Below are 26,041 nucleotides of genomic sequence, written 5' to 3' on the forward strand. Positions count from 1 at the left end.
CCTTCCAAAAGGATGCTCGTTTCTGCAACCCCACGGCCAGCCAGCAGCTTCACTGCCGTCCCCGGCCACGACCCTCGCATCCTGTAAAGCCACTGGTAGTTTCCGTGCCGGATCCTCATGACACAGGTGACGTTGCACAAGGGCCCGTCCCCTGTCCCTGTGCTGCGGGGACTGTGTTGCTGCCTGCAGATTCAGGCACTGTGGCTGTCACCTGATGACACCTCTGAGCCCCATCAAGGAGTATGTAAATAGGCAAGAGTAACTGATGGGTTAAAGCTAGGAAAAACATGGGAGACAGAAGGAGAAACGTAGTAAGGAGGAAAAGCTGAGATACAGGAAGGGAAAGTATTTAACGTAGCGTTTTGGAAGGCGGAGGAACTGAAAGCAGATGCTACAGAAAGCTCAGCTGCACATCACAGCGAAGAGAAGAACAGCGAAGCTGGAAAGGGATGGGGGGCTAATGATTCAGTCTGATACTTTGGTTTTGAGATGCTTCCGAGGAAATGCGAGTGGAGATGCACAGATGGTGGCCACATCAGATGCAAGTGCCACACAGAAGATTGATACATCATCCTCTATCTCTAACCACCTATACCCATGGAACAGGTATTTTCACCCTACATCAGGTCAGGGTGAATCTGGCTTACAAGTCATGGCGTGGGTAGGACTATTTGTGAGGTACCTACCGAGCAGGGAGGTGCTGCTGCTCACCACAAAGCCACAGCCAGCACCACTACACCAATGGCAATACATGGGCAAAAGAAGATTTAAGAATCCTTGCTGTACAAGAAGCCTCTACCTGTGTAGTCCATGTATAAAAACGCAATAGCATAAATACTTCCCAGCTTCTTACAAGTCAGTGTGAAAACAGATCAGTGAGCCCACTGATACACAGAAGTGTAGAAATCACACATGAACATGAGAAGCGAGCAGATTTTGTGATATGCTGAAGCCACAATGAACACCGCAGATAGGTCAGCACACTTCACCAAAAAATAATGTTTAGGTGGACAAAACCAAATACGAATTACAACAACTTTCTGGCATTGTTTCTAATAAACCACAAGTAATTGGACAAGGAAGGGTCAAAGTAAGACATTTTCCTTACCTTCACTTTCCCTTTGACAAAACTAACAATATCTTCTTTATTGTCAAACACAGACAAAGTATGGAGCAAGTTTTGTTCCAGCCATTCCCAGTGCTGGTTTATCTCCTCTACAGTGGCACCTAGAAAAGTAAAAAAGCAGTGTATTGAAATTCATCCTATGAAACAAAATTGAAAGGAAGAAAAAAAGTTTAAAAATGCAGTATTTCATAAATTCATTATGAGAAACTGAACTCTCAACCTCAAAATTCTTAGTAGCAAAGAGGTCAAAAAGGTCTAATTCATAACAGTATAGTTAGAGAAAAACATAAGCCTCATTGTTTTAGAGATTTAGTTTTAGTATTTTTAGTTTTATCTTCTCAAACACTCTCAGCCAGCAAATACTGCATTAAAAGTCAAAGCAGAAAAACCAGCAAAACTTCATTCTGAGGTGCTAGACTGCAGCTTATTTTGACGTGATGTTCCTTAAGTGGCCACTGGAAACCTTTGATTTACGTCCTGTTCTCAAAGGTCCCCGATCCTCCTTTCTCCCTCCCTTCAGTACGCACATGCATATGCACACACCCCACACACACATGCACACACTTTGAGAGGAATTTACATGTTCATAACTGGCATCATGTTTGACAAGTTCTCTGTAATAATTAAAGTACCTAAAAATAAAGTACTTTGCTTGAACAACACCTAAAATGTCTACAAGAGCACTTTTCTGCAGTTTGGGAAGAAATAGAGTGAACAGAAAATCTTGGTCAAATAAAGACTTCCAAATCTTTAGAGTTTTCTTAAGGACTTATTTAAGGGTTTTGCTGTTGTTGTTTTAAATGTAATGTGTTTACATTAACTCTAGAAATAATACTTCAGTCACAACCTATTTGCTTTGGCTGTTTCTGCTTTAAACTGAAATGTCACTTTATCGCACAATGACAGAAAAATCAGAGCAAGACGAGCAACATACAGGGCACTTAGCAGGAAATCTGGACCCTAAAGCTCTTACTGATCAGTGATTAAATGTTATAGGTAAAAAAGTAAAGGCGCCAAAAGTTGCTTTTTCTAACGTTTTGCTAGTGGAAGAAAGGAGAGAAGTACCTGGATGTTAGAGACATAGGAATCACAGATTAATATAATTATGAAATGAATTTCAAATGGAAGACTCATCTCAAAATTTGTTTTGTGTGTACATAAGAGAGGCATCATGTTCCCTCACAACAAAAAAAGATAAATTTAGCTAAGGATTTTCCACCTTCCTCTGCTCTGTTTTCCACGCAGAATGCCAAATGGCAGGGAAACTTTCCAAGCTTTAACTTCCTTGACAGGAAGGTCTTGTGATGGAATTTCATAAATATAATTAATCAAGGTTAAATATTTTTTTTTTAAAAGGGAAGAAGAGACACTTATATACCCTTTAGGTAAAGAAAACAAATTATTAATATATAATTATAATGTATCAATAGTTAAGAACATGAGAAATAGTCATTTTATATTAAAATAGCTGTGCAAAGCAAATATTGAGTTGAATTGTTATTTCTGAGCTGCCTAAAAGATACCGACTGTATGGGAGAGCTGGTGAAAGAAGTGAAATAAGCCGTGAGCAAGACACCTTACACAGCAGCATCCACACTGCTCAGGCTGCTCTGAGCCCAGGCTCTGGCACTGGCCATCTCCCACAGGGGCCACTGCACTCTTTCCTGCTGCCCTTTAGGTATCTGCACGGATTCTGCTCAAATACTGAAAGACCTCTTTGCTCCTTTCATTTGGTCAGGCAAACTCCGCAGCTGCTTGGGTCCTTTCTTTATTTCTAATTTCTATTTCATGCCTTATCGTCATCCTGTGATTTGAACGAAGCATTGCCAATCTCTTTCTTATTCTTCCTCCTGTGCTGATGTTCTGCACAGCACTTTATTCCACCTTTTACCCACCTTCATGTACCTGTGCCAAATGGATATTTAGTCTAACCACAGCCCCACTCCTCACAATCTCTCCTTTAAACCCACTTCTCACCAATCCCTTTGCTCTTCCCCTCTCCCAAATCCTACTTCGCTTAACTGGGACTTGGGTTTTGCCCACAAGCCTTCTGAAAAGAAAGTAGTAAGTGGGTCTACACTAGGGCTGAGGTTAGGCTTTGTTCTTTCCTGTACTGGTATAACACAATTAACCATCTGGATTGAAACATCTCTGCCAGAACAGCCATGCTGGGCAAGGAACAGACCTCCTAGCAGCCCTCGGAGATCTGCAAAAGTGTGTAACACAGATTTCACCCTTAAACAGATATCATCATTTAAGCCTACAGCTCCTTGAACAGAGGACTGCCAACACACAATTAAAAATGTAATTTTAATTAATTGCCTAATGACATGATGGCTACCTCTAATGAAGTTACACCAGGAGACGGGAAGGAGGCTCCTGGAGCTACCCCTTGTCCTTGATATACAGCAGGAACCTTAATGTGACTCACTGTTCCTTCCAAATCCAGTAGCAAAGCTCTTAATGTGATGTTAGTGCAGAGCTGGGCGAGCAGCAACAGCCACTTCTGCACAGGGCAAGTCCTTTGTCCCATCCCTGGAGACATTCCAGGCCAGGCTCTGAGCAACCTGATCTAGTTGCAGATGTCCCTGCTCATTGCAGGGGGTTGGACTAGATGGCCTTTGAAGGTCCCTTCCAACCCAAACTATCCTGTGATTCTATGACACTATGCTCCTCTGAGTCCTATTGCCAGCGCCAGCTCTCTCCCCGGGACTCTCACATCAGGGTTTCACAGCAGAGACTATTCAGAAGCAACTATTCAGAAGCAACTTCTGCTACCATGGTTCTCCAGTTCTGTGCAGCTCTAGAGAGTGCGTATGTCCTACCCACACAGCATACAAAGCAGAGCCCTCTGCTTTCCACTCTGTTATAATAAATTTCATTTTCTCAGGGCTGAGCATCCATTCAGAAGAGCCAAGGAAAATTTTAGATCGGTTTATCTCAGGAAAATCCTTAATCACTGCAACCAGGTAAGTTTTTTTGTAGTGATTTTTCGTTCCTTTAATATTAAAAAAAAACCCACCTGCAAGTGTGGACAGGACAAGGATCAGCCCCAGAAAGGAATATTACATATATTCAAATGATCAAGAAGCCCATGACAGCAATACTGAGCTTACTTTTCCAGTGAACTTTTCCAGAGGACTGTAACAGCATGAAGCTTTTAAATTTCTCCATGAGATGGCATTATTTAAATGTAAAAAAGGAGGAGGGTAGGGATATAAAGCATAGAGCAATTGCAAAACAAAGAAAACCTAGCCACAACAAAAATAGCACAAATGGACTTTATGTAAGCTTCTTCACAGACATCTGGCACAGCGAAAGATTCGCAGTATTAACAGGGAAACATGCAGAGGGGTCTCTGCTGAACCAAGGGAGAAATGAATGAGCCTGTACAGAGGAAGGGGGTGAATATACAGATTGCCCCTGCTATTTAAATGACTACTGTGTCAAATACCAGCAACATGTAAAAACTTGCATGAGCTAACTATTTCATGGCTTGATCCATATAAGAATGGACTGGACTGGACTGGACTGGACTAGACTAGACTAGGAATAGAATAGAATAGAATAGAATAGAATAGAATAGAATAGAATAGAATAGAATAGAATAGAATAGAATAGAATAGGGATAGGGATAGGATAGGATAGGATAGGATAGGATAGGATAGGATAGGATAGGATAGGATAGGATGGGATGGGATAGGGATAGGATAGGATAGGATAGGATAGGATAGGGATAGGGATAGGGATAGGGATAGGGATAGGGATAGGATAGGATAGGATAGGGATAGGGATAGGGATAGGGATAGGGAAAGGATAGGATAGGATAGGATAGGATAGGATAGGATAGGAATAGGAATAGGAATAGGAATAGGAATAGGAATAGGATAGAATAGAATAGAATAGAATAGAATAGAATAGAATAGAATAGAATAGAATAGAATAGAAGTCCAGTTGGAAGGGACCTACAACGATCATTTAGTCCAACTCCCTCACCACTTCACGGCTGACTGAAAGTTAGAGCATTATTACTATTTCTATGCTAGGATTTTGTAGACTGAAGCAGAAGGGATAAGAACAGCCCTGCAGACTGGCCAAGCAAGAACAGGATTAATGGAACAAGCGCATTCAGATGGCCCTTAGTGTGCCATGGCCAGGCTGCAATTCACATCAATATCACTGTCCTGAGGATGACCTCAACCTTTCAAGGTTGCAGAGACACTGCAAAAGGGATTAGTGCACAACAGACCAGGCAACGAGACGTACCCCCTCAACAACTTTATCTATCTCCTAAATCACGTAGCATCTTCTGATTTTTCCAGTTATATTCCATTATAATCAAGTGTGGTAAGACATTTCATAGCAAGTAAGCGAAAGACTAGACCGCTGAAAGCCTAGACTAAGTAGCCTCTTGCCATAAGGAACTATTACTACTGTAAGAAAAGTTATACATATGAACAGAACCATACTACTTTGCAAGAGAGAGAAAATTAATGCAAAACACCCTCAGCCAAACAAGCTTTCTATAGGAACTTATTGTTCCTCGTTAACATCTTCTCATAATTTCTATCAGGGATTTCAACCAGGGGTTAATTTGGTTGTTAAACAAGCTATAGGCAACAGCTTTCCACGCACACACTACTAGCTGGGGTTACCTTGAGCTTCTTGGACATGCTGACACTGACCATGCTCAGAACCGGTTTGGGGTTTCCGTCTGTGACTCACCAATAGCTATGGCCCAGTAAACTTCAGATCCGTTCAATAACTCACCACATGCAATGGCAGAGTAAACCTGTGAGCCTGGGACTTGGAGTAAAATTCGAAACGGAGCGACACGTGCGTTAGAGTCTAACACAGCATCCAGGGCACCGACCAAGCGGCCTGCAAACAAAAGCGGGGGGAAAGAGAATTAGTGCCAACTTTTACTTCTGCAGCCTGCAAGTCTTTTCACATCTAAAGCTGCAAAATTACAATCCAGAATATAACAATAACAATAGCAATTCTTTCCCTGTTTTACGCTGCGATGTACAAATGCTCAAAATGTGAAAGGCAAACTAGATTAGAAGATCAACAACATATCGAGTTCTTTGCATTTCCAGTTTTGCCTCATATATACATATATAAACACAGAATTGAAGTGGAAAGACCTGAGGGCACCCTAAGAAGTTACCGTTCCAGCCCTGCTCTGAAGCTGGATAAATACACCTATGCTATAAGTGGTATTTGTCTAACCTGTTCTTCAAAACCTCTCACAACCAAGATGCAACAACCTCCCTGATTAGCCTGTTCCACTATTTTCACTAAGTATTCTTTCAGAGGAAAAACAAACAAACAAACCCCAGCAACCAAAACAAGCCAACCACCACAATCTTAAACTCTCTAGCTGGAAATTAATTCTGCTCCCCAACACAGAGATAGTAATTTACCACAAGCACTTTTTATGTTAATGCTTGACATACTGAAAAAGTATCACCATACTTGCCCACCCTTGAATGAATTATCTTTTTCTAAAGAAAGCCCAATTGCCTCATCTCATCCTTATGGGTCATATTTTTCAAACAGCTCATTATTCTTGAGCTTAAATTGGAATCTCTCCAGCTTATTTTTAAGCGTGACACTCCAAACTGGACATGATGCTCACTACTGGTAAGGTACCAGCTGTAAGAAGAGTAGAAAATCACCTCCTGTATCTTGCATACACACCAAAGTATCCAAAAAAGTTTGCAGCAGTAAATTAAGCACTCGACATAAACACAGGCAAACTCAGTTTTTCAGAGCTGGGGCAACTGCTGTCCTCCAAAAAGTCTTTCCAGTCTGGAGGTCAGCTGGAGTTGCTGGCCTTTCCTGCAGAAACAAACTATGCATCAAAAAGTTATTCAAATGCCATGATTTGCAAGCTGGCTTATTCAAGTAACTCAGAACTGGCTTATGGCACCTACAAAGAGCAATACAGGAGCAGCTCTATGTGCAGTTCCCCTATACTGTATATCCTGCAGAGACACAACCTCTATGGAGAGGGATGACAGACAGCAAGGAGTGGCTTTACCACCTGTGCTTAAGCCACTGGATTCTCTAGGAAGTTTTCCACAATACTACATCTTCTCTTTGCATTTTAACTTTTTCCAGCCTAAATGCCATATGTACAGCTGTATCTTTGTTCCTTCATCATTAATCCAACATAAAAGGAACTATTCTCAGCCTCCAAAGGCTTTGCCAGCCCTTGCAACTATGTGCAGTTCTTATAATTGTGTTCTCTAGCCCATCACCTAAGTGATGAACGGAAACAATGACATGACACCTATAAAGTCCTCATCTGAAATGTCTTCTCACCTGGACAATGAACCACAGCTAATTAATTTGAGTATGGCACAACAAAGCAGCAGTGTAACCACCTTCTGGTCTAGGAGGTATAAGAAGCTCACATGGAACAGCATCAAAAGCCTTCCAAGGGCAAAGAAAATTGCATCAACTACTTCCTCCTTGCAGTCACACACACCTTCGATGACGCTTTCAAAGCCAAGCAGAATCTGAAAACAGTATGTTTTAAAACGACAGGGTGAGAGATTATTCTGCACCAGTTTGCTTATGTCAAGATATCACAGCCATCTACTTAAAAAAGGGAACTGAATTTGGAGACCGGTAATACACATAATATCAGAAAATGCTAAATGCACTCCTGTAACTGCAAGAAAAAGACAAAAAACCTCATCCAAGTATAAAAGATAGCAAACCATCCATGTTCACAGAAAGTAGAGTGCCAACCTCAGTGAGCTGGGTTAAAGCCAGTAAGACAGCACCATCAAATGATGCGGAGAGTAAAAATAGGGTTTAACTTTCAAATTTCAAAAGACTTGGGACACTACAAGAAAGAAACAGAACAAAGTTATGAAGTGCCCCAATACTTTCCCCAGATGATAGATCTAGGAGAAAAATTTCTTTTTCATTTCACTAAAGCCATAGAAAAAAAGTCAACTAACAGTAAGTGCAACCAAAATCCCAAGAGAACATTTAGTGAACATCTCATTTGTGCAATGCTTCTTTTTCAGAAATCAGGAAAAGCTGCAGGAAAGCACAGAAGTAGCTGCAAAATTTTGTTTTACTTCTTAGCCTGTGCAAAATTAAGTCCTTTTTCTGTTCCTGAATAACTGACCAGAAAACACAATTCCTCTTCTCACTGTTTACTTCTGCTTACAATTTCCATTTTGCTTACAAAGTATTAAAACAACAAAAAAAAGATTCCTCCTTCAACTTTCCAAATTAATTACCTCCTTTTTCTAAACTACCCACAGCTAAAATATTAACTAAGGACAACTAAGAGGAGCCAGAACTAAGACTGAAAGAAAAGGAAAAAAGTGTACACTTCTCACTGCAACAACCTAAAAATCCCTGAACAAACAAACAAGAAACTACACTGTACACTTGTACACTGATTTTGAAACATGCTTTGAAAAACACCCAGATGCGAGCAAGCACCTTTCTAACAAAATGTCCTGACAGCTTGTTCCATGGAAGGGTCTCTTACAAGACAGGATCTGCTCATAAAATAAAGGGATCTCTGGCTCACAGGTACATATAAATTATATAGAGGGTCTCTGGCTCACATGTTGATGCATTAACATGCCTTCAGGTAGGATGCAGCAGACCTCTTCTGTATCACGAGTAACTGTGAAACCATTTATACCCACAGAACAGTCAAACATTAAAAGGAAACAGAAAAAGAAGAATTGCTACACTGGTTTCATTCCCAAAATACCCATCATTTTTTTCTTTTTAGTCTATATGGGACCAGATTTTTGGGAGGAACTTAAAATCCAGAGTACCGCTTTCCCTTTAACAAGCTACTCCACCAACTTCTCGTCCGCTTTTTGACCTCCCAAGATGCAGAACTATTTCAGGGAAGCAGTAAACTGCACACTAACTACACTAAGGAGAGATGGAAATGTAGGTTTGCAAAGCCTTTGCAGGTTCCTCAAAAGGTAGAGGGTTTGTTTCATGCAGAAAGAATGTTCCCAAGATAAAATCCTTACGCAAGTTTCAGGTGTAATGTATACAAAGACAAATACCAAAGAGGTGGAAAATGACACACTTCTACTGAAATTATATGCTTCTCCTCAATAAATCTGATTACTTCAGCTGTAAGGTGAATTTCAGGTAGAGGGAACACTTATACATATTATTTCAGAATTGAGTCCAGAAAACAAAACTGGAAAACTCACTACAAATCCCACACCTTACTTGGTATCTATTTCAATGCTATTTTTGAAACATATCTATTTCTGTGCCTATTTTATTGCTTCAAGACTGGAAACTGGTATACCTCCAAGTAAAACAAGAGTGTTGTACTTCTAATTGCAAACCCGTTTTTATCAAATGTCCATGCATATGATGGATATAATACCACAAATAATCTGAACTATAAAAATTAGCAAGGAAACACTTGAAATTCTGCAAGAGGTGGGAGTGTCTCCCTTTCACAGAGGTCAGTCTGTAACCAAAAGAGATGCAAACAGGACATCATGCACAATGAAATTGTTGAGCATTTCTTCACGGAAAAAAAAATTAGCCAAGGATATTTTACAACAATCAGGGTCTCAAATGAACTATCACGAGCGCAGTGCTCTTCATCTTTAAACACATAGTTCCTTACATGCTTCCAGAAAGATCAAAGATCCCATTACACGTTATCCTGTGTCATGCTCACAACTAACCTAGAAAAAGGAACATGTTTACAGAAAGTTAATATAACACCAACTTTTACTAAACATACCGTATCTTTCATACTAAAGAATGCAAGCTCCCTTCCCAGATCAGTGTTAATTATCCACATGGTATTTCAAAAATTCTTTTAAACTACTGAGATGCTGGGCAGAGGGTGATTAAACTTGAACCCAGACTAGAAACTGGAACTGAAAAACTATGTATTAGTTCCATCTTTTAGGACAATACTCAAGAGACAGTCCAAGGCACTAATAATTATGCCTGGCCCAACAGCACATGAATTAAGGAAGCCTCGACATAGAGCAAGACGATTTCTGCTCACCTCTGTCATATTTTAAATTTCAGAACTACTCAAATGCCTTCCCATGAATTGGGGGGGGTCACTTCAGCAGTTAAGCCATGCTGCAAGGCAGAGGGACTTGGACTTATCACTTAGGAGGCTTGGACCAATAAATTAATATAAATATTCAAAAAAATAAAACAAAATATCTGAAGGCCAAAGCTGCAATGGCTTTTTTTTTTTTTTGGGGGGGGGGGGAAGGGGAAATGAAGAAAAAGAAAAGAGAAGGAGTTAAATCTGAGGCTAAGTGACAAGGAAGCCTGCAGTACCACAATACTGAGCAATATTACCCTTACAGTTTTACTTTGTTTTTTAAATAAGACATCTGGTCCTCACAGCTGGGATCCTTTGTTTAACGCACACTCATAAATTTAACACAAAGCGGGAAGTAAAGGTCAGTCTAGTTCAAATAAGCAATAACATGTGGTATCTGCAATTAGTTGGTCAGAAATTCTGACGGCACTTTTAAAAGCTGGGGAACGGCGGGCCAGATGCGAGGAACAAGGAGGCACCTCTTCCCACCCACGTGCCACAGCCCTGAACCTCCCAAATCAAGCGCTTATACCCCCTCTCCCAAAACCAAAGGGGTCACACAGAAGGCAAGAGTCCAGCCTGCGCCTCCAGCATCCTGGGGAACAGCTTTAGCCACTGCACAAACAAACCAACCACCGCGGAAGTTTGAAGGAGAGAGAAAACTGCTTTTCTATTTCTCCTTGGTCTACTTGGAAGAAAAAGCCTTGAGGTTCCCAATGCACCCGAGACCAGTGCATCTGGAGAACAAGGTGTGCTTCAAGAACATCTGCCAAATCGAGCCTTTCGGAGAAAACAGATAGAGGACCACCACCACAGTACCTGGACCCAAACCAATTTGCCAAGACGCTCATCAACTCCAAAGCTGAAACTGCTCTCGGCCGCAGGCAACCTACATTTAGCTGGATTGCGCCAAAGCCCTGCTTTAAATACTCAGACCCTTATTTTTTTATTTTATTTTTTCAATCAGGCTAGGTTATTTCTGTAAGACAAAGCCACCAAACGGAGGGATTTGAGACTACAGCCACAGCCCAGCATCCTGGCAGGCTCCCACTGCAATATGAAGCCACGAAGTATAAAGCATGCCTCTAGATTAATTCTCAGAAGCTCAGTGCTCCTGCTCAATCAGAATGCTGGGCGCTGAAAGAAAAACAAGCCCAGGAAGCAAAAGCAGGAGTCTGCCAAGAGAACACTTTACCTGAAATCGGGAGAAAGCTCTTCCCGAGAAGTGGAAGGAGCTAACAGTACAGGGTCTTTCCCAGAGGATGCAGTTAATAGCTGCAAGAGGCACTCTAAGCTGTTCAGGCATGTGAATTGGGAGAAAAGAGCAAATCAAACAATTCAGATGACCATAAAAATAAAGCGTTTTTTTTTTTAGGACAGTGAAATTGAACTAACTGCTTAAATAAAGCATCATCTCAGCTCTTTGAGGCAGAGAAGCACTCCAAACCCTGAACCCTTATTACGCTTCTTCATGCAGTTTCCTCTATCTTGCAATGATTCACAATTAGAGTCTCACAATAGACATGGTGGCAGTAATTAGCCCTGCTAGAGGAGGCGAGCATCTGGCTGAACCACCAGGCAGCAGGACACAGGGAGGGACTTGTGGATGTCCCCGCTTCCCAGCCCCTCACCCTCCCTCTGCTCCAGCTGCAGGAGAAAGGTGGTTTTCACACCAACCCAGACAACCTCAGCCTGCCAAAAGGGCACTCTAGATAGCACAGGCTGCTCGCCTGGCTCTGTGCAGCATCTCCGAAGCCTTCCATAGGACCAATATACCTGCTAAGGGAGAGATGAGGCAGTTACGAAGTTGGATCCCACGTGGCCTCAACCATCTCACCACCTAGGAGCACATAGTTGGTGACCGTAACCCAAGGTGAGATCCAGAGCTCAGATGTGCCGAGGACCACCTTAGTTCCATTTTCATCCTCACCCCTCAGAGCCCAGCAGGAGAAGACCGCAAGCACTGGGTGTTATAAGCTCAAGTGGAGGCTTCTGAGCTGCACCAAGGTAGGACACAGCCCAGGATGGCGAGCATGAAGGTGCTGCTAGCCAGTGGTAACCCCTAGCATAAATGTTTGGGGACATCTCTAGGTCTTTCATACCATCTTGATTTGATTTCTCTAAAAGTTCAAAACTTGGATGGTTAACAGGTTGTTACTTTCACCAAGGCCTCCCTAAAATCCAGGCTTTTGCTGGATAAGAGCCCCATTGGTTATGCAAGGCCACTAACAACAGTGGCTCAATGTCTTGGCTTTATACCAGCCACACTGTCTTTGCTGAATTCTGCAAAATTCTACAAACAGGTTTTGATACAATACAGCACCTATGAGAAAGTATTTCTTATTAGGCTTTCCCCATCAAGAAATAAGTTGCAGATCTTATCTGGAAAAGTACGTAAGAAAAAGGATGAAGGAGGACTCCTCTAAGGGCTGTAGGAAGGCTGTGTTTCCTTTCTAACGATAAGGGCTCACCACACTTTAAGACAAGCACAGACAACATTATATTTCAGCATAAAGACCTAATGCTCTAAGCATTTATTCACCCGTGGAAATACCAACATTCAAGCCTCTACACTAGTGCCAACATGGGCTCTGCCAGATCAAACGCTGCCACTGGGTAAACTGGGATTTGTTGGGGTTTTGTTTTGTTCGGGGTTTTTGTTGTTGTGGTGGCATTTTTTATCGGGGGGGGGGGGGGGGGGGGGGTGTTTTGGGGTTTTTGTTTGTTTGTAGTTTTGTTGGTTGGTTGTTTGTTTTCCAATCTGGCATGTAGAAACTAATTGAAACAAGATCACTCCTGAGTCCCAGCACTCTGGGGAGGCTGCACAAGAGAAACGAGGGTAGTCCGGGCATTCTACTGGAGAGGCTGGTGTCCCATGGTCCCTGTGACTCCCATTTCCCTGGGCGCGATGCTGAGATCCTGCTCCAGCACCAGCCCACAGCACAGGGAGGGAAAGGCCACACTGCGGAAACAGAAGCAAGTTGAGCCGTGCACCCGCTCTCCCAGAATGGTGGGAACGTCCCGGCAGCCCCGGGGCACTGGTTACTTTGGTTACTTCTCCTCAGCCCCACTTCCCCGCGGGCCGCTTCCCCAGGCGGGCGCGCAGCCGTGACAGGACTCTCACAGCTGCTTATCTCAAGCCCTCTGCCACCGGCCCGGGTCATGCCAAGCCTATTTTTATAGCTGCAGAGCCAAATGCTTCGATTCTCACGTTACAAGTGAAAATACCTGAAGCTGTTTTCCACCTGAAGACGGGCGAGAAGGTGGGACACATAAGCTGCTGCTGCAGCAGCAAATTACCCAGACATGGGATACTACCTGAGAGAGTAAAAAACAAGAAAGTCTGTCTCTGTTTTGGTGGGTGCTGTACATAACACTGAAGACACCATTCTAGCATTACTTACACTCTGCCACCACCAACACATGCCATTATTTTCTAAGGAAGATGTTTTATACGACGCAAGTGGTCAGACACTGAACCAGGTTGCCCAAACATGAATGCCCCGTCCCTGAAAGCGTTCAAGGTCAGGTTGGATGGGGCTTTGAGCAACCTGGTCTAGTGAAAATGTCCATGCCCATGGTAAGGGGGTGGAACTAGATGATCTTTGAAGGTCCCTTTCATCCCAAAACATTCTCTGATTTTCCCGCCTTTTTCTGTGGCATTTGGCCTCCACAACATGAAACTAAAAACCCATTGTAGCTATTCACTGGATTTGTGTGGGCTGGTGGTCAGTCTCTGAGCAGACACAACCCAGACCCCCTTCTGCATGCACAGGTACATCATCACCTTTAATATCAGTATTTAACACAACATTAGCATTTCAACACCAGCACCCATGTTTCACCTTACCCATCTCAGCATTGCTGTGCCTTAGGAGGAGGAAACCCACCCCAGCCAGAGGGAGCCAGAGCAGCACCCACAGCTCCGTCAGAGGCTCGGGGGTCAGGAATTGGGGGTGCCCAGCCTTGCTGGTAGGAGCCCTTCCGCTCCTATCCCTCCTTCCAGCTCCTGCCTCCTGGCCAAACGCTCTAACGGAGAAGCCACCCTCTTGGGAAAGAGCTCAGAAGCATGCACTCTCCTTAAAAAATGTTACAGTAAAATAAGGAGGAAAAAAATAATAGAGCATAAAACCTGCCGATCTGAATTCCAGCTGTGGGCAAGGCTAGATAACATTTTGACCAGAGTCCAAGCTTTCAGTAGAGTATTTAGATTTCCACCTCCCCTTCTGCAAAGCTTCAGAGAGAGCTCTGCCTTAAAAAACACAACAAACAAACCAACCAACCAACCATGAATACAGACGGTGAGCACCACCAATATCCTTTATTAACTTCATTATTGTGGCGTCTTCCTCTTCTGATCTGCTCCCTTTAAAATAAAAGCAGTGGTGGTTGGTTTTGTCGTTTGCTGGGTTTTTTTGACATTGTTTGGTTTTTTTGTTTGTTTTCATTTGTTTTTGGGAGGAGGGGTGTTTTGGAGGGTGTTTGTTTGTTTGGGGGGGGGGAGGGGGTGTTTGTTTCACTTTGTTTTTTAATTACAGTTCAGATTGAGCCTCTATCTATCAGTAACTTGTTCTGGTATCTTTGACATATTTTAAGACTAAAAGGCAAACTGTTTTGAAGACTATATTGGGACAGATCTTTTAATATGCTACTCATTTGGCCTTTCACTCATCCAAAAGGTAAAAAACTTTACAAGAATACCCACTTGCATTTTCTACTAAAAATACAAGTCTTCACCATATTTTTGACCCTCTCCTGCTAAAATGTAATCAACAGGGGCAATCTAGATGGATTCCTCACCCGAGTCCCAGGAACCCTCAACCTCTCTGGTCCACTCACTGTCTCTCTCTGAAATAGTCTCTATCATGAAATTATTCACCCAGACCTTGGGAGATGCACAGGGCTACTAAAAGGTGATGTATTTACAATGATTAGAGGTGTTTGGACTGGAAAGCATGAAAAGAACAGCAAAAGATATTTTGGTTTTTAATTACCAGAAAAGAGACACAGAGTTTATTAACAGCCATTTTTCTGTATGTGTTAAAAAAATAAGATCCAGGCAAGGGGAAAATAATTAAGAGAGCTCTTATCATGTAACTAGTCAGATCTCCATTCACAACCAAGAGGTGCTCTATAGATCGCTTCGAAAGCTATCACCCTGCAACAATTTTATTTAAAAGAAAAAATAAAATCCTAAGATGGAAGTTTACTTCAGTTGCTGGCATATAGCTCTAGGAAGTGTATTTATCTTGCCTACCACATTTACTTTTATTATAGGAATAATAAGGTTCAGATTCATGTACAGAAGACGCTTCTTTTTGCCACTATAATATCTTATAAAATTGTGAACTGTAAAGGTCTATATGAGCTGAAGGAGAAATTAATTTCTTTCCAAAATGTTCATGTTCTGCAAGTTGCAAATGATGTAAGACCACATCCAGCTTGGAAAGTGCCCTGAGCTGAAAATGGAGGCTGGAAGAATAGTATGGAGAAATATCATAACTAAATTAAAAGTCACAGGTAAAACAGGAACAAAACAGAACCTTTTATTGACCTACTTCAAGGAAGAAATTAAAGAATCACTGTATCTCAGTAATTCAAAAAGCTGCTTGAAACAAAGTGTTCATTTTAAAGTTTTATTTAACCTTATTTATAAAAGGAAAAAGTCACAAGTATTTAAAGGAATCTTAAGTGGATTTTAATACACTAAGAGTGTGCAATGTGAAGTACTGTGTAAACAGCAACTGCAAAGCTAGCTGCCTGGGAAGAGGGAAAAGCTCCTCTCAGTCCAAGCACCCATGATGAAATCATTCCCAACACCTCCCAAAATAAGCAGTTTTGCTGTCAAAATACATAAAACTAATCTAATCAAACAGGAAGGTGAACGAAGCTTTCAACATCCCCTAATAAAAATGAAAGTAGTGATTCACTCACAGGCTAAACTATCTTGCACTATTCCACCATAAGGGATTTGATAGTATTTTTGACTACTGATGGCATCTCAAGCTTATCATTAATATGTAACCTCAGAAACAAAGATATCAGCAAGTACTAAATCCAGCCAACTTTGGCCTGTTAATCATGGCTACATCAGAAGACATTTTTGTAGGGATAGCTAAGGCAATGCCCAATTAGGAGAAAAAAAACAACCAACCAAACAAAAACAAATGCAGAACCAACAGAAATGGATGAGCTAAATATTTTTTAAAAATCTACAACTTCAAATTAGTTTAAAAATGAATTATTAGTTAAAAAATTATAACTATTTCTGTAAATTATTTCTAAAACATTACCAATTTACTTCTTAAGCCTCTGATAGAACAGAACTCTAAAGCAGAGATGCAGGTAAAGTGGCAAGTTAAACATTTACGTGAAAAGCATATCCTGAGGAAGACAGAAACCAGAATGGCACTGGTCAGGTAATGAAGAGTTAAACACAGCCTCCATCATTTTTTGCTGCTTGCAAGCCCAGTGTGCATTCAGTAACTGCCCCAGGATCCAAATTAAATAACAGTAGTAAATATAGTCTCTCTCTTACAAACATCTGCATAGAGTGCGACTGAAACACAGTACTCAAAGAAAGAAACGTAGATACAGAAGAAAAGCGCTTTTGTGTGAGATATATTATCCAGTCCAGCCTTCAGGAATTAAATCCACATGAAATTTACCCTCCAGCTGTACTAACTTACATAATGGACAAAATGCCCTGGTCAGGAGAGAGAAGTGTTCTGTAAGGAAAAAGCCCATGCAAATAGGAGAACAAGGCCATAAAACAAACGCCCTCACAGAGGTTCAGTGCAAATACCATGTTGTATTAAGAGGCAGAAGGGCAGCATCCACCCACCCTGTTTAAAGCAAATTATGTCCCGAGTGGTCCACTGCCCCACCTGCACTCTTTGCTTATGAAATCTAGTCTGGAGGTTTTGCCCCCCTGATCCCACATGGGTCTAACACAGCCTGAGGACAGGCAGCCTCCTCCTCCTCACCAGAGGAGCTCTGAGATTCCCTTTTACCATGGCACTTGCTTTCATGTACAGGATCTTCACATCTTTGAAATTTATACGTTTCCATCAAACTTAACTGCTGTTGGCCAGGGCTCAAGTTTCTAAAGGGAAAAGAAAACAGATATGGATATTGTTCTCTCTTAAGCTTTGCTTCCCCAGTTAAAACAAATAACATCTTCTTGCTTACAGCTCTATAGCTTGGGAGACCATACTCTGAAATACGGTAGTACTTAATTGCCCTTTGTATCTGTCAGTTTGGAAAAGGCAGGTACTAACAGAGTGTCTCCACCATCATGAAAAGCAGGAACTGGGAGGTAAGCTTTGCACCGAAACCACAGCTACCAGCAAAGCCCAACTGTTTCTCCATAGAGGTCTCCATTTCACTCATCCCAATTAAAAACTATGAAAAAAAAAAAATGTAATATATCTAACTCCAGCTATGCTTAATGCTCCCCCACAGTTGCTTTCTGGTTATAGGACTCTAATTTCTAAGCCCTTTTAAACATAAACATTTCCAAATGGTTTAAAAGACTGTCAGAATTTATCGTTCCCTTGGAAAACTTCGTCTGAGACGGGAGCACTTTTCCTTTGCCAGCCAAAACCAGATTTATGCAAGCCCATGCACTGTAGATTCGGCAAAATGATTCACCTGAAACTTAACCAGAGAGAAAAGCAGTTTGTTCAGCTTAAGCTTGCGGCAGAAAGCTCAGCCACGAGGAGTTAACATTTGTGGATCTGAACCTCATGATTGTCCTGGACCTAAATCAAGCAGCTGTAAACGGCTATTTTTAACTCTGAAAATTAATCCACGTCGTTCTTACGATGACAAAAGAGTGGCCTGTGACTTCCATGCAGGGGGCAGGGGAAAACATGCGGGCAGACGGTTGTTTAACTCGATGGCAAAACTTCCATTAACCTTATCACAGCTAGCATTTCATTAGTAATACATTGATAACACGGGATCTACCAAGCCACAACTGAGCGTTGTGCTTCTTTATGACTCCACAGCTAGGACACGCTCTTATTTAAAAAAAAAAAAAAAGCAGAAAGCAGTATTATCAACTGGCAAAGGTCAATGGTTCAGGAACAAAAGGCTTTAATAAAATAAATATCAAACCTGGTAACACAGCTTCTTAAAGTGCCTGGAAAATACTGATTTTGAAAATACCTGTCTATTCTTTCAAAAATACAAACCACCTCTAAAAACTCCAATTTGTTTAAAAGGTACAAACCAGACTCATCTGCTTTTAAGTACGAATTACACATAAAACTGTATTTTTTTTCTCCAAAGCACTGCTTGTTTGAATTCTGTTGCTGATGACTTTGAAACGAAAGTTTGGCCCAAATTCCTTACTCGGTTACTCTACAATGTCAGTGTAGCCTAACACAATATTCTCACTGGAATTATTCACAGATCTATACTGTTGCGAGGGAAAAGCATGATCCTTGTTCTTCATATTTATCCTTCACTATGCGTACCTAGAGTGCCAGATGGATGTAACATGCCCTATCGACAGCCACTTAAGGCGTAGTATAATTAATACAAAAATAAGTCAGAACTCACTTTTGCACAACGCTGAACTAACAACCCAAAAGTCACAAGTCGTATACGTATTTATCTAACTCCCATCGTATTAATGGGGGGGCGAGCCCCAGCGCAGATCGCGGCCAGTCTTGGGGGGTGGGGACGGGGACACAACCCAGCAACCCCCCGGCACCCCCGAGCCCAGGGGCCTCCGCTCGCTCCCCGCTCCGGCTTCCGCGGGCTGCAGCGGGGCCGCCCCCGACCCCCAGCGGTCCGGCTCCCCCACCCAACTCCGCCGGCGCCGGCGCGGCTCCTCCGCACCGCGGCACACGGGCTCCGAGCTCGCCCTTAGTCACGCTTAAGCAAGCCACTGGGAGGGGAGACGGGAAAATATAAAGTGGCTTTAGCGGTGCTCCAGGCTACAGAAGCACGAAGCTGCTCCCGAGGCAACTCGGGGGGAGCCTCCGCACCGCCCGTAGCGCGGAAGACGCGATGCCCCGGGCCGCTGGCGCCCCTCGCCCGCTCTGCGTCCCCGCCCCTCTCTCCGTTCCGCGTTATTCCCCGAGCCGTGCCAAGCCGAGCTGGCCCGGCGAGGGGCCCCGCCGCCGGCCGAACAAAGAGGCCGCTCCCGCCTCCGGCCGCCCGCCCCACCGCCGGCTCCCCCGGTACGGCCAAGTTCCTGTGGAGCAGAGCAGAGCAGAGCAAAGGCATGGGGAACAGAGCAGATGCAGGGGGGACCCGCCACCCGGCCTGGCGCCTCGCTGCCCCCCGCATCACCAGGTACCCGTGAAGCGGCCGCCGCCGTCTCCGTGGCCCCGACGCCGCTGCAGGATGAAGTAGCCGCTGCTCTTCTGCGTGACCCACAGCTTGAGTGCGTTTTTCAGCAGCACCTCCTCGGGCTTCAGCCACATCTTTCCCCGGCTCGGAGTCTCTCTCCTCCCCTCCCGTCTCCCCAGCCCGTCCACCTGCCCCACACCGCACCGCCCCGCACCCCGGCTGCCCGGGTCACATCGCCCCCCGCGGGCTGCACGGCGCGGCGCCGGCTCCGGCTTCCTCCGTGCGGGCCCGGCAGCCGGGGAGGGGCCGAAGGCGGAGCCCGGGGGACGGGCCGCCCTTCCCGCGGTGCCGGGGGCTTTGTGAGCCGGTATCGTCGCCATCCGCGCAGTCCCTGGTGCCGGGCAGTGGCGGCGGAGTGGGGGCGACTCCAGCCGGAGGAAGGAGGACTAGGAAGGGGGTCCCCGGCTTTCTCTCTCGGGGGTCCCGTGACGCCCCGAGCCCCCCACATTGGGGTGGCCGCGGCACCCCGGGGTCCTGGCGCATCCCAGCGCACCGGCACCGCAGCCTGGGGCGCGGCAGCCCGGTGCCGGGGTCACCCGCTTTTTGACAGCGGTGGCGTCGGGATCCTGCCCTCAGTTCTCCCCAGCCCGTGCTGGCACACTCGGGATGCGCCCCAGAGGTGGACACCCCTACCCGTGTTCCACGGTCCCCGACACGGGGGGCAGTCAGGGATGGCGGGAAGGAAAGGGTGCCGTGGTTTCGGGGAGGGATGGGGGGAACTCTGCTTTCCTGTTTTTTTCTGGATCACAGCCTAAAGCCCGAGCTCGCAGCTATACTTACTTTAATGTTTGAATGCCAGTGCTTGAAACTTCATACCTCGACTGAAAAGTCAGAATCTTAATTTTATAGGTGGGGTTTTTTTTCTCATTTAAGAAATAATCAAGCACTGCTTGTGGTTGAGCCGTCGGTAGGATCGTTTGTGAACCTGCACAAATGGTTACTGCAGCAGCACCTTACACTGGTAATCCTCTGACACTGTATTTTACCTTTCGGTTAACCCGGATTGCCATTAAAACATGACCAGTATACTTTTTCTCAGTCATGTTCCATTTCCAATTAACAGCAAATATTAAATAATTTCTTTGTAACCACTGCAGTAGCAGGCTGCTAAACCTCACACACTCTTAATTTGGATTAAAGACCCCAGTCACTGTGGGTTAAATCATGAAGTCATCAGTTGGGCAAAGATCCTTCTTAGTAGGGAACGCTGATTAGGGAAAAAAATCCCCGAGCTTCACTTTACCAAGCTCAACCTATTATGTGACTTGTGAATTTCCCAACTCTTTGAGAGAGACTGATGCTGCAGTGTGATACCTAGAACCAGCAGCAGTAATTATTAACTGGGATTTGGAAGGTGCCAACGTGGACTGGTTTCCAGCTGCCAGTGGGAACATTTAGCAGGCAAAATTCTGTACTCAGCTGCAATCTAGTAAACACTCTGTGGTCTGTGTTCTTTACAAATCCTGTGTAAAGGAACGATTTCGTTTCCATACATAGAACAGCAAGCAAGCATTGTGAGCGTACTGCTTGTCTGATACAAAAATAAAAGCTGTTAAAAGGAGATGATGGACAACCACACAACAATGTATTTAAAAATTAATGAGAGTGTAAGATGAGGTTATTTAAAATGCTCTTTCAGGATAAGAATAGCTCAGAGGTTTCCCCTGCCCCCAAAACAATCCTGAAGACACCTAAGACATGAAAGTTTAAATGCTCAGTGAAGTGAGATGCTAACTATTTGTTCCCTTTTCAGATATTTGAATATTAATTTCTGCTGTTGTTTTTGGAGTGTTTTTTACACTTAACTTTGCTTTTTGGGCATGCTGATTTGAGTCGGAATTGAGAAGAGGATGAAGCAGACTGCTGACCTTTGAGGTGCTTTTGAGCTTGAGAGTTAGCGAAGGAGTAAAGCAGTTGGTTTCAGGCTTAGTGTCATGTACACTTGTCTCTGTAATTACAGAATCACAGAATCGACTGAGTTGGAAAAGACCCCAGAGATCATCAAGTCCAACCCTTGGTCCAACTCCAGTACATTTACTAGATCATGGCACTAAGCGCCACGTCCAATCTCAGTTTACAAACATCCAGGTACCGTGAGTCCACCACCTCCCTGGGCAGGCCGTTCCAATGCCTGACCACTCTCTCTGTAAAGAATTTCTTTCTAATATCCAGCCTAAATTTCCCCCAGCAGAGTTTAAGCCCATGCCCCCTTGTCCTATTGCTGACTGCCTGGGAGAAGAGACCAATCCCCACCTGGCTATAACTTCCCTTCGGGTAGTTAGAGAGAGTGATGAGGTCACCTCTAAGCCTCCTCTTCTCCTGACTAAACAACCCCAGCTCCCTCAGCCTCCTTGTGTTCAAGTCCCTTCACCAGTCGTGTTGCTCTTCTCTGGACCCGCTCCAGCACTTCAATGTCTTTCCTGAACTGAGGGGCCCAGAACTGAACACAGTACTCCAGGTGTGGACTCACCAATGCAGAGTACAGGGGAAGGATCACTTCCCTTGTCCTGCTGACCACGCTATTTTTGATACAGGACAGGATACCGTTGGCCTTCTTGGCCACCTGGGCACACTGTTGGCTCATATTGAGCTTCCTGTCAATTAGTACCCCCAGGTCCCTTTCTGCCTGACTGCTCTCCAGCCACTCTGTGCCCAGCCTGTAGCGCTGCAGGGGGTTGTTGTGGCCAAAGTGCAGGACCCGGCACTTGGCCTTGTTGAACTTCATCCCATTGGAATCAGCCCATTTTTCCAGTCTATCCAGATCCCTCTGCAGAGCCCTCCTGCCTTCCAGCAGGTCGACACTCCCTCCCAACTTGGTGTCATCAGCAAATTTGCTGATGATCATCTCTTACATCTTAAGACAAGCTTCTTCTTGAAGCCCACCACTGGTACTCCTTCAAAGTCATGGGCTTTGTAACCACCTCTGAGTTGGCCTGAGAGACATTCAATCAAAATGGTATCATTTGTGCTTTTTAAATAAAGCAGCTTTTCCAACACATGGAACTGGTGGGAGGTAATTAACAAAGAGCCTCTGGGAAGTGGCTTCAGAGAGGAAAAAAAGAGGATGGATGAGATGAGGGAAAACTGATCCAGGACAACAGTGTAAAACAAAGCACTTCATAATATATATTGTAATAAGCACTTCATAGCTACTGAAGGTAAGAGCATACTTCTTTCTTGATGTGGTTGTGAATGGCATTCCCTGACATCCCAAGGAGGTTGCAGAAAGGCTCTCACTGCCAAAACACCCATGAGTTTTAGGACACCACCACCCTCACCTCCAAGCCCTGAGCATCTCCTTTCCCACAGAAGTCACCAGGATGCATGAACCCACCAGAACCACTTTGAGCATGAAGCCATTCGTCATGCACCATGTTCTGTAGGCTGCCAGGGCAGGTATTTCAGATGGTCGCTGGCCTTGGCTGCGGCACAGCCAAGGACCATCCGCATATGCCCTCCCCCTTGGCTCTTCTGTGCCACTTCTGACCTCAAGCAGATGGGCAGCTGCAGGCGTGAGGAAGCAGTAACACAGCTGCTTAGGCACCAAACAGGTGGCGATAGCCTCCAGGTCAAAAAGGCTTGCAGAAAAAAAGCTGAACCTGCTTATTATATTATTTAACCAAAAAGCAGCAAGGAAAAACACCCCACACATACATGTCTCATCATCAAATGGTGCAGCTTCTACCTGCTACCTGCTAACTGTCTTTGGCAACAGCTAAGGAAAGGTTTATGTTCATGGAGAAAGTCCTGCAGCAATGTACTGGCTATTTCCTTAGCCAGTATTTGAATCACCTGAGGATCTTCTGAAATCTCACATGAGGTAATAGTTTTATGAAGCTGGTTTCTAGAGGAGTAAATAAAACCAGGCAGGACAGGAATCTAGTAGATTATTAGACAAAAAACAAGGTGCTGTGAGAAGTTGTAGACCTTTTTATATGTTCTCTGATATAGTCTAGAAAAGATAGGGCTATCTTACTCAATTGCCTGAAGGTACTTAAGGTGAATAGGTAGTAGAAAAATAGCTTTAGAAAAAATGAAGATGTATTTGAAAGGAAAGCACTGAAAGAAAATGGGGTTTCTGGCCTCGTGCCACCCTTAACATGCACTCTGAAATGACTGCGTTTGGGTTATTTATGATGCTATGTATCTTTCCTAGATTTCAGTACCAAACAGCACAAGGCAAGGAGTCTGCCATTCAGACTACATTAGAGCACAGCATCTGTCATATCTGGAATAAACTGCACAGCTCCCAAGCATCCGTGAGATAGAGTACAGATTGCATAGGGTGCAAGGAACAGGCATGTGGAAAACTTTGCTTTCCCGGCTGCCTTCCCGGCCCTCAGCATGCCTCTTAACGTCCCACAGCTTCATCTTTTTCATCCATCAAGCACATAATATGTAATTTTTATTCTGCATGCCACCGAGATGCTTGGGGTAGGCAGATTCCTCCTGTGCATAAAATGAATGATGCCTCTATGGGTAGGAAACAGGCAGCTGCAGGGGTATGGGCCTCCTGCAGAAGGTACTAAACCCTCAGAGCCTCCATTGAAGTGGAGCTGGTAATGCTTGAACATAGTTAGGAGGGTGTGCAATGCTCTCTAGGGTAGGCTCTGAGGCTTGCAGTTGCATAGTTGAAGGTGATGCACATATGGGCTGCCACCAAAACGGGTTGTCCACGCTGCCCTTACCAGACAGACCTCCTGTGGTGAAGTGCAGTAACAAAACTAGTCAAAAACTTGTATTTCTTTGTTTGGGGTAGGTTAGTTATTTAGTAATGTTGTGACTGTAGGAAAACCAGGGTGAAAATTCATGTCCTGGGCTGGGGGAAAGAAACAGGCTGATCTTCCAGGCAGGAGACCATAGGCAGATTCATTTGCATTTATCATGAAATGAGAGCCTAAAGATGGACCTTGATTTATGTATACTTATAATAGACATTAGCAAATATAACATTTGAAATTCAAACTTCTGGCTAATACACCTAGAGAAAAATAACGAAAATGTACTTATTCCAGGGGACAAAAAAAAAAGTCTCACAGAGATTAACCAACAGCTGCTGTTTTTAGCCTTTTATTTTCTGCAACCTCCAAAGTTTTCCACTACGGCTTCAGCCTCCTGTAGACCTGTTGTCAGCAGGCATCAATGCATTTGCTTCTCTTAGTGGCATGTCCCCTTGAAACCACTTGCCAATGCAGAGGTCCGCAGCCCTCTGACTGAAATCCATTGATCACTCTGACAGCAGGGAAGGGATTTTTCTGGACAACTGAAGCCACAAGTCTTCAGATTCTCCATATTGATATGTGGTTCGATTTTGAAAAGACCTTATCTCCCACCTACACAGCACTAAGGACCAGATGTGGTGACACACTTGGTCAGCACCCAGCAGCAGCCTCAAGCCCTCAGCTCATTGCTCTGGGCACAGAATCACCTTTGAAAAGACTCTCAAAATCCAAAATTCACACCCTGTTGTGATTGCCAGGCTTCCCATGTAACAGAGGATTGTATTTCCTGCATATGGAGACAAATCCCTGTAGATAGGAGTCCTCCTCTACAGAAGTCCAGAGGGACTATCCTTGGTATATCCGTTTCAGAGTACTTCAGTGCTTGAATGATGTAGATCTGGCAGAAACTGTCTAAGAAAAGAAAAACAGGAATTACTAAGGGTGTAAAGCTGACTTGTGAGCTCGGATTGGATGTGTCTGATTTATGTGCACCTCAGCTGGAAGTGACACCTGAAGTGGCGCACAAAATAGCTGCCTACAAGTATTGGTGTGTTAGACACAAAGATAGTGATGTATTTATTGCATTTAAAAAGCAATTCACTAAAAGCAGTAGGAGGTTTTTTTGTTTGGTTAGTTTTGTTTTGTTTTGTTTTCTAAAAGGAAAGGCTAGATTAAATACTAAGCAAATCCTGCAGACCAGGAAATTTTTTACTGTGCTGAATGGTGTATTGAAGGACTACAAGCATTTTAGAAATAGTGTAAGATGAATCGTTTTATATAAGATAGAGTTACTTTCTAATGTAACTCTGTGATCAGAAAGATTAGGCAACCAAGTAAGGTACCCTTTGCCTCCTATGCCCAGCTAATGACTTCCTTCACTACAAGAAATCCCCTACAAGAAGGGATATTTTAAGATGCTTTGAAAGGCTCCTCTGCAAGGTTTTTTCACGTCCTGTTGGAAAGGGTCCATGTTTGCTTCTCACTTGCAGAAGTCCCCGTCAAATTTGGCAGAAACAAGAGGGCCCAAAGGGAAATCATGGTAATTCACACGCAGCTCCCAACTCCTGGCAGCGTGCCTCCATTGAAACCATGCCGCAAAGACCCCTCCTGCCAGACGCATCTGTAAGAGTCGATCTGAAGATTTACCTGACCATCGCCATCAGGAACTGAGAGAACTGAGGCCCTGACAGAAAGAACGCATGGACAATGACTTGGAGAGAGGCCTGAGGAGAAGCA

General features: G+C 44.0%; 1 protein-coding gene across 1 annotated transcript in view; it reads right to left on the reverse strand.

Annotated features, from left to right (window-relative positions):
- TBC1D8 (TBC1 domain family member 8) overlaps positions 1 to 19,657 on the reverse strand; it is a gene marked incomplete at both ends in the record, with an annotated part of 49,489 nt that extends 29,832 nt beyond the window's left edge. Inside the window, 3 exons of the mRNA XM_080363346.1 lie at positions 1,109 to 1,227; positions 5,852 to 6,007; positions 19,531 to 19,657. Coding sequence (XP_080219472.1) covers positions 1,109 to 1,227; positions 5,852 to 6,007; positions 19,531 to 19,657 — 402 coding nt within the window. The remainder of the gene's footprint in view (positions 1 to 1,108; positions 1,228 to 5,851; positions 6,008 to 19,530) is intronic.
- Positions 19,658 to 26,041: the final 6,384 nt, after the last annotated feature.

The sequence above is a fragment of the Nesoenas mayeri genome, assembly GCF_963082525.1.
Source record: "Nesoenas mayeri genome assembly, chromosome: 1".
Classification (NCBI taxonomy): domain Eukaryota; kingdom Metazoa; phylum Chordata; class Aves; order Columbiformes; family Columbidae; genus Nesoenas; species Nesoenas mayeri.